Here is an 8,751-nt window from a genome sequence, read left to right as displayed (position 1 = left end):
ATGGGAGACTCAGATGAAGCTCCTGGCTCCTGGCTTCAGCCTGCCCCAGCGCTGGCTGTTGTGGCTATTTTGGGAGTGAACCAGCAGATACAACAACTATCTCTGTAACTCTTAGAAATAAAAATAAATCAATCTTAAAAAAGAGAGAGAGAGAGAAAGATCCTCCAAGTTCCCAGCAAAGCCAGTGCATTTTCCAATTTTTTTCCCACTAGACTGGGCCAGGATTCCTCACCTGGAATAAGGACCCCTTCTGTGCCCCAGATCCAGTGAACATTCCAGGAGCCAAGTGCGTGGTCCCAGGCCCACCCCCACCTCTGTACCCATGCCCACCTCCCCAGGGGTCCCTTGGACCCTGAATGCCGGGACTCCGCCCACCATCCCCCTGAACCCCCTCAGTTCCTGGGCCTCGCCCACCTCCCCAGGAGTCCCTGCACCCCTGAAGCCCGGGACCCCGCCCACCATCCCCCCTCTAACCCCTTCAGTTTTTGATCTCGCCCACCATCCTGGACCCTCTAAGCCCCACTCCTGGGACCCAGCCCACCATCCAGGGACTCCCTTCAGCTTCAGTCCCCAGGACCCCGCCCATCTGCCCAGAACCCCCTTAGGTCCCTGCCCGGAAACCACCCCCAGCCCCTCGGCCCCACCCACTACCCCAGGACCCTCTAAGCCTCATACCTGAGACCCTGGCCACATCCAGCCGTGACGCTCCTCACCCATTATTCTGGGACCTTGTAAGTTCCATGCCCAGAACCCAGCCCACCACCCAGCTTGGTTCCCTAAACCCCTGGGCCCCGCCCACTATCCCGGGACCCTTAATTTAAGCCCCATGATGTTACCCAGGCCACATCCAGCCTGGACACCCTTCACCCACTCTCCGGGGGACCCTGTAAGACCCACGCCCAGAACCCCGCCCACCACCCAGCTGGAACGCCTAGGCCCCCAAGTCTCGCCCACTCTCCCGGGACTCCGCCCGTCTCCTCAGAACCCCCTCAGGCCCGTGCTCAGGACCCCCGCCTCAGCCCCCGGGCCCCACCCACTACCCCGGGACCACTCCTCACCCCGCCCCGTGCCGGGACCCGCGCTCCTAACGTCCCCGGGCGCGTTAAAAAGCGCAGCCGCCTCACCCTCGTCCGCGGAGCGCCACCCCGTCTCGCGCTTCTGGCCCAGGGCGGCCCGCTCTGGTGGGGAGGGGGCGCCGCGCCGGGAGCGGTCCCGCCGCCGAGCGCTTCCGGGTCAGAGGGCGCGCGACGGGATGCGCTCGGGGCAAATTCGGAGGCGGGGCTGGGCGCGGGGCTCCTGCGGGGTCTCCTCTGCTTGCGGCGGCGCCGAGGAGGAGGCCGTGGGCGACCTGAAGGAGGCGTCGGCCTGCGTGGCTGACCCCACCTGAGGGGCGCGGCCCCCAGCACCGCCAGGGAGGCTGGCAGGCCCGACCCGAGGAAACCCCCCTCCCGCCGCCGCCCCGATCTGGCTTCATCTGCAGGAACCCTCAGACCACCGTGACGGGAGCAGGAAGTTGGATGTAGGAACGTCCAGCATTAGGAAGAACAGGAAACCCGGTGACGTCACGGCGGCGACGTCACAACGTTTCTCAGGGCCTTTCCCACGGATTTGCCGTCTTTCCATCCTCAGCCTGTCTCCCTCCCTGTGACTTGGAGCCCGGGAAGGACTCGGTTCTGCCTGTCCTGGGCGGTGGGCAGCGGGGTCGCGTAGACCTGCTCCATTGCGTTGGCTGCGTTCACTCCCACTCCGGGATGCGGGAGAAGATCCCTCCTCTACCAGCTGTTTTGGGGGCACAGTTCTGGGTGCTGCACGGAGTTGCAGTGGGGTCCAGAGACGCCTATGCGACAACGGCACGGGCGTTCAGATCAGAGACCTCTGCACAACTCCACCAGCTATGCACTGGGGACAACACAGGGCAGGCACAGAAGTGTGACATCGAACTGCTTGTGGGCCGGCGCTGTGGCTTAGTGGGCTAAGCCGCTGCCTGCGGTGCCAGCATCCCATATGGACACTGGTTCGAGTCCAAGCTGCTCCACTTCTGATCCAGCTCTCTCCACTCCTAATCTCCTCTCTCCCTCTTTCTCTCTGTTTATATGCTTTTCAAATAAATAAGCATCTTTAAAAAAAAAACTACACTCCTGTGTTTATCATTACATATCGATATGGATTCATAATTGATAGATGATAATAAACACATTTACTAAAGAACATGATGGAGTATATTCCAGAAGGCGCCTGTTGTGCACTGTTGAGGGAGACACTTGGATCTGAAACAGACACAGGACCCTAAAGGAGAGAATCAAAGCCAATGACCAGTTAGAAAACACACAGATGTATTAAGTTCCACTATCAGGAAGAGCAGTTAGTGATATACCCAGGAATGAAGAGATAAAGGAGAAAGACTGTGGTCTCAGATTTTCTTAACCTACACTCAGTAAATGACCTCAGTTGCCAGCTGTAGTCTGACTGTAGGAGTTGCAAAACACATAACATGTTTTTCAGTAAAACAAACAAAAATCTACTCCGTATGAACACATCATGTGTAGAGAACTTATTTTGATAGCCTACCATCCCATGAGACAATGGTGAATTCCAACCATTTCTGTGTTTGGGAAGTCTTTGGAAAGCAGGAAAGTAAGAAAAGGAAAGATGTTTAGATACTGAAGAGAGCAGAAGGCATAAGGAGCAAGTTGCTTAAATTAGACAGGTGGAAATCAGAGTAACACCAACTCCAGGGACCAAAATGAAGGAGAAAATTCTACTTTCACAATCTGGTCATGGAATCAGGATTGCTGGCCCAGGCATTTGAGTCCTACAATTATCAGTGCTTCCTTAGCTCCAGAGCAATGGACCCTTGTATAGTTTCCAGAGCCTTCTTTATGTCTTTATTCCTCAGACTGTAGATGAAGGGGTTCAGCATGGGGGTGACCACAGTGTACATCACCGAGGCCATGGGAGGTGAGTGTGAGTTGTGGGTAACAGCTGAAGTGAGGTAGACACCTAGACCTGTGCAATAGAATAAGGAGACAACGGACAGGTGAGAGGCACAGGTGGAGAATGCTTTATACTTCCCCTGAGCTGAGGGGATTGCTCGGATGCAGGAGATGATCTTAGAGTAGGAGCACAGGATCCCAGCCAGTGAACCAACAGCCAGCAGCACAGGTATGAAGTATAAGACCATGTCATTAAGGAAAGTGTCAGAGCAGGCAAGATGGGCCACCTGATTCAGTTCACAGAAAAAGTGATGGATTTCCAGGGGCACGCAGAAGGACAGCTGCAGCACCATTAAGCTTTGTAACAAGGCATGCAGGACACTGATGACCCAGCACACCAGGACCAGCTGCACACAGAGCTGGGGGTTCATGATGACCATGTAGTGCAGGGTGTGGGGAGCAATCCGGACTAGACTGAGTTGCTCGAATTAGGACTTATTCTATGCATCTGCTCTCCCACAATATGGCGCTGGGAGAGAAGTAAACAGCTTCCGCACAGCTGCCTCCAGTTCAACCAATTAACTGTAGGACTTGCTCCTGATTGGAGAGCAGCGTACTCAGCCGAGTTGGGATTGGCGGAGGAGGACTATAAAGGAGGAGAGAGACGGCATGCACCAGGAACATCTATGGGGAACATCTAAGGGAACCCGTGCAGCCCCCGAGAGAACCGGCCGGCGGTGTGCCGCTCCCCTGCGGAAGTGGGGAATGCGGCCAGGGGGAACTGCCCTTCCACGGAGGTGGAAGGGATAGTAGCCAACCCGGGAAGAACCAGCAGCAAACCCGGGGAGGGCCGAGCAGACAAAGAGAACAGCGCCGGGTCCTGTGTCGTTCCCCCATGAAGACGGGGAGCGACATAATGGTGCCGTGACTCGGATAGGAAACCTAGCTCGGATAGGAAACCTAGAATGGATAGGAAACCTAGGACGGATAGCAAACTTAGGAGGGAAGAAACGGGAAGAATTGGGAAAATATCGGAGAGAGAGACTAGCAAACAGCCTAGGGAAAATACCGGAGAGAGAGACTAGCAAACAGCCTAGGGAAAAGCCGGACGAAAAGGGTGCCGGAAGAAGCTATTGAAAGCCTAGGCATAGACTCGGATACGGACTACGGGGGGAAGCTGGGAGAAATCTCTAAGGTCGAAAGCGAAAGTGAAAGCTAGAACAAACAGATTCGGACGCGGACTGTGGGGAGAGGCCAGGAGAAATGAGGGAGGAATATCGTTGGAGGAAAGCTTGGGGAAACATACCGGGTAGAGAAAACTGTTAGGGAAATTGAAGCCGCGGGGGGCAGGCCAAGGCGGAAACGAAAGCCACTTTGGGGTTCTCAAGTTAGCCCGGGAATAGGGGGCGAAAAGTTGAAACCAGAAGCTGAGACGCAAGCCAGATTGGGATCCGTCTGATTAGCCCGGGGAGCAAAGGACGGGAAGCCAAATCGTGGGGCGGAGACGTACGCTGGGTTGAATTCGCCAGGCTAGCCCGGGGAACTTAGATTGAATCCTAGTGGCGGAGACGCAAGCTACGCTGTGTTACTCGCAGAAGCCGCCGCGTGCAGAGAGAGCACGGGGCGTGAATAGATAGGGAACGCTGGCGTAGGCCGTGGTTCAGACGCGAAAGGGTTAAGCGTGGAGACCGCGGAGCGCGCAAAGCCGGGAAGCTGCGCAGATGAGAGAGGCGCGCAGGCTGAAGCGGCGAGGTGCCGGGAAGCTGCGGGGATAAGAGAAACAGAAGTTTTAGAAGTTAAGTGAGAGAAATAGGAATGCTGGAAGATAGAAGTAAAATGGGAGAAATAGAAATGCCCGGAGATAGAGAAATAGAGAAAAATAAGGCCTCCCCTCAACATGCCAATTAGAAGGCTTGGATTCGGTCTGCCCGATTAGTGAGGCGATGAGTACCTGGGCGGCTAGCCGCAGGTCACCGAAGACAGGCACGAATTAACATCAGTAAAGCTTCCCCACAATGCAACAATTAGGAGGCTTGGATTCGGTCTGCCTGATTTAAGGCGGTAAGCGCCAGCAAAGCTCGACCAGAGTATGAGCTGCAGGTCACCGAAGATAGGCACAAACCAACACTAATAAGTCTCCCCCACAATACGGCAATGAGAAGGCTTGGATTCGGTTTGCCTGATAGGTTTTGTAAACACCTGCAGGCAGTTCTAGCAGAGCAGAGCATGCGCTGCAGGGCACCGAACACAGGCACGCATCAGCGCCTAAAAACCTCCTCACAATGGCGAAGAGAGGACCCGGATTCGGTTTTCCTGATTGATAGGACTTGTAAGAGCCTGTGGCAACTCTAGCAAGTACAGCAGAGTGTGTGCTGCGGGACACCGAAGACAGGCGCGTATCAACGCCAAAAAATAAAAAGAAAGGGGGATCTGTGGGGAGCAATCCGGACTAGACTGAGTTGCTCAAATTAGGACTTATTCTATGCATCTGCTCTCCCACAATATGGCGCTGGGAGAGAAGTAAACAGCTTCCGCACAGCTGCCTCCAGTTCAACCAATTAACTGTAGGACTTGCTCCTGATTGGAGAGCAGCGTACTCAGCCGAGTTGGGATTGGCGGAGGAGGACTATAAAGGAGGAGAGAGACGGCATGCACCAGGAACATCTATGGGGAACATCTAAGGGAACCCGTGCAGCCCCCGAGAGAACCGGCCGGCGGTGTGCCGCTCCCCTGCGGAAGTGGGGAATGCGGCCAGGGGGAACTGCCCTTCCACGGAGGTGGAAGGGATAGTAGCCAACCCGGGAAGAACCAGCAGCAAACCCGGGGAGGGCCGAGCAGACAAAGAGAACAGCGCCGGGTCCTGTGTCGTTCCCCCATGAAGACGGGGAGCGACACAGGGGGTGACAGATGGCCACAAACCTGTCATAGGCCATCACGGCCAGGAGAAAATTGTCCAGCTCTGCAAAAAGCAGGAAGAAGAACATCTGGGTGATGCAGCCTGTATAGCTGATGGCTTTACTCTGCGTCTGGATGTTCACCAGCATCTTGGGGACGGTGGTGGAGGTGAAGCAGATGTCCACCAAGGACAGGTTGGAGAGGAAGAAGCACATGGGCGTGTGGAGGTGGGGGTCTGAGAGGATGGCCAGGATGATGAGCAGGTTTCCAGCCACAGTGACCAGGTACATGGAGAGGAAGAGCCCACATATGAGGGGCTGCAGCTCTGGGTCCTCTGAGAATCCCAGGAGAAGAAATCTTGAAGTTTGTGAATCATTCCCTGATGCCATTGGTTGAGACGACTACCAGGAAAGAGATAATTACATGATCACTGAGGAGCCATTACTCACATTGGGGAAATTCTACCATTTATATGTTGCAGGCAAGCACTGATTTATATACACTGTGCATGGATCTGGTCCCATGTAGGACTCATTTAGGCCATTTGAAACTTATTATTAGCATCTCTGAGCAGAGTTTCCTCCCCACTTATCATTTTCCCTAAAGTGCATGTATGTATTCTACTATTTTAATAAGTAATGATTTCCTACAGCTGAACTGTATAAATTGACCTCCAATCATGTTTCCAAGCACTGGCCAGTCAGAAGTCTAATATCCTGGAAGAACAAAATTGTCTACATCCCAGTTGTGGGCAGCCACAGGTAGTTGCTCCCTTTGTTTACACTTAAACATATGGATGGAGACTTCCTGGTACAGACAATTAGACTAAGGAGATTCCGGGAAGAGGCAGGAAGAACCTAAACCTTTCACAAGAGATGATATAGATAATCAGTCACACCTGAAACCTGCATTTATCACCTAAGTGTTTTATTGTACCCTTGTAATCAATAATTAAGAATCTTATTGGGAACTCTTTGTAACCTTAAAAGCCTTTTTGATATGTAAATCTTTTGTGCTCCTTCTTGTAAACAACTGGTCATGTTTAAATACTACTGGATTTGTTCAATAAACGAGCCTTGATCAGGACTTGTCTTGGCTCCATTCTTTGTGTCCTTGTCCCTGCATTCCCACTCTCTGTTTCAGGAAACCTGGTTCATTGTGCTGCAGGCCGACACACCAGTGATGGAGATGGAATATAAGAGAACAAATAAATGCTGTGAATAAAATGGAAGCAGCTATAAAGGATAATGGGTCTAGGGTGTTCTTTTCTAGTTGTTCAAGTAGGACAAGAAACTGGGGGTCATTGCCCAGAGATCCACAGCCACTAGGTGATTTGTAGAAGTATGGATCACATCAAAGTCATGACGAGTGCCAAGGCGCCCTGGTGGCTGTTGTTACAGAACAGGAGCATTCCAAAGGAAGTGAGGATGGCAGTGGTGATGAGCAAGAGGGAGAGTGGTGGGTTGGGGATGCAGGATGCTAAGGTTGAGGTGCTTCAGAATGATCAACACAGACTCCATCATCCTCATGGGAGCCTCTTGCACCTCATTCATTTTTAACTTTATTTACTCTAACATAAAGAGAACAGATTTAACAAAGTTCATGGGTACAATCCTAAGAATAGAATAATATATCCCTTCCTGCCTCCTCCTCCTCCTCTCCTTTTCTCCTCTCTCTCTCTCCCCCCTCTTCTTCTCTCTCTCCTCCATCCCTCCTTTCCCACTCTATCTTTCTTTCACATTTTTGAGATTAAATATTTTTACTATTTATATTTCTTCAGTTTTCTAAGATTAAAAATCCTTTAAATATTTGAAAATTTAAACAGATGTAGAAATTTTTGAGGTCCTACATGATATGTGAGTACCTACCTACCTTGTGTTGTGTCCAATAAGGGTGTGTTTACTGGTACATAGATCTATCTACTCAAAAATGGGGCATTTCTTCAGGGTCTAAAACATCCAAAATCCTACCTTCTAGTTCTGTTTCAGAGAAATTCATCATGCATTTCCATTATCTTAGTTGCCCTACCTTGCAACAGAACCCAGCAATGTCTTACTTCTCCCTAACTGTAACCTAGTGAGCACAGAACAAACTTTCTCCCCCTCTGGCCCATATTTCACTTTCTATTCTCTAATATCCACCATTAAACTTTATCATTGTGTTTGAAAAGGCAACCACTGATTTGAACAGGATTCCTTCTAAGTACCGTATGTTGATTGAGTTCTTGTCTGAGTAACATTGTCACCTTGGAATAATGATTTCAAGCAACTTAGCTTGAACACTGTTCTCACCTCACAGCAGGTGCACACAAGCACACAAACACACAGAGACAAACACAGACACAGGTACTGTGGCCTTTTGGGGCTGTGTTTGTACCGTGCCCTTCTCATCCCTGGCTGCACGGATAGGGCAATGCATGGACATGACACACGCAGGCCAAATCAAGTTCTTTCCTACAAAAATGTGTAAATGCCACCCACAAGTTCCAGCTCGAAAACCTCCCATGGGGGCCGGCACTGTGGTGCGGTGGATTAATGCCCTGGCTTGAAGCACCGGCATCACATATGGGTGCTAGTTCAAGACCCGGCTGCTCCACTTCAATCCAGCTCTCTACTATGGCCTGGGAAAGCAGCAGAGGATGGCCCAGGTCTTTGGGCCCCTGCACCCACGTGGGAGACCTGGAAGAAACTCCTGGCTCCTGGCTTCAGATCTTCATAGCTCCGGCTGTTGCGGCCAATTGGAGAGTGAACCAGTGGATGGAAGACCTCACTCTCTCTCTCTGCCTCTCCTCTCTCTGTGTAATTCTGACTTTCAAATAAATAAATAAATCTTTTTTAAAAAAGAAAACCTCCCATGAACAGATAAACCTTGGACTCTATTCTGGTAAGGTCATTTCACCCTTATATTTTTGTTCATTTTTATT

General features: G+C 51.6%; 1 protein-coding gene across 1 annotated transcript; it reads right to left on the bottom strand.

Annotated features, from left to right (window-relative positions):
* Window positions 1-2,821: 2,821 nt before the first annotated feature.
* Window positions 2,822-6,427, bottom strand: LOC100341485 (olfactory receptor 7A17-like). Its single transcript, XM_070059321.1, has 2 exons — window positions 5,826-6,427; window positions 2,822-3,377 (listed from the first exon to the last, which is right to left on the bottom strand). Exons 1-2 carry the CDS (start codon window positions 6,215-6,217, stop codon window positions 2,822-2,824), a joined length of 948 nt encoding a protein of 315 aa, XP_069915422.1. The 5' UTR covers window positions 6,218-6,427.
* Window positions 6,428-8,751: the final 2,324 nt, after the last annotated feature.

The sequence above is a fragment of the Oryctolagus cuniculus genome, chromosome 16 (assembly GCF_964237555.1).
Source record: "Oryctolagus cuniculus chromosome 16, mOryCun1.1, whole genome shotgun sequence".
NCBI classification, from domain to species: domain Eukaryota; kingdom Metazoa; phylum Chordata; class Mammalia; order Lagomorpha; family Leporidae; genus Oryctolagus; species Oryctolagus cuniculus.
Note: the sequence above shows the minus strand (reverse complement) of the source record. Positions and strands in the feature narration are given on the sequence as shown.

Bases quoted from the DNA above. Each gene is read 5' to 3' on its own strand.
- LOC100341485 (XM_070059321.1), bottom strand. From the start codon at position 6,217: ATGGCATCAGGGAATGATTCACAAACTTCAAGATTTCTTCTCCTGGGA. The intron at 3,378-5,825 runs TCGCTCCCCGTC...CCACACCCTGCA, and splicing joins GCCATCTGTCACCCCCTGTG to CTACATGGTCATCATGAACC.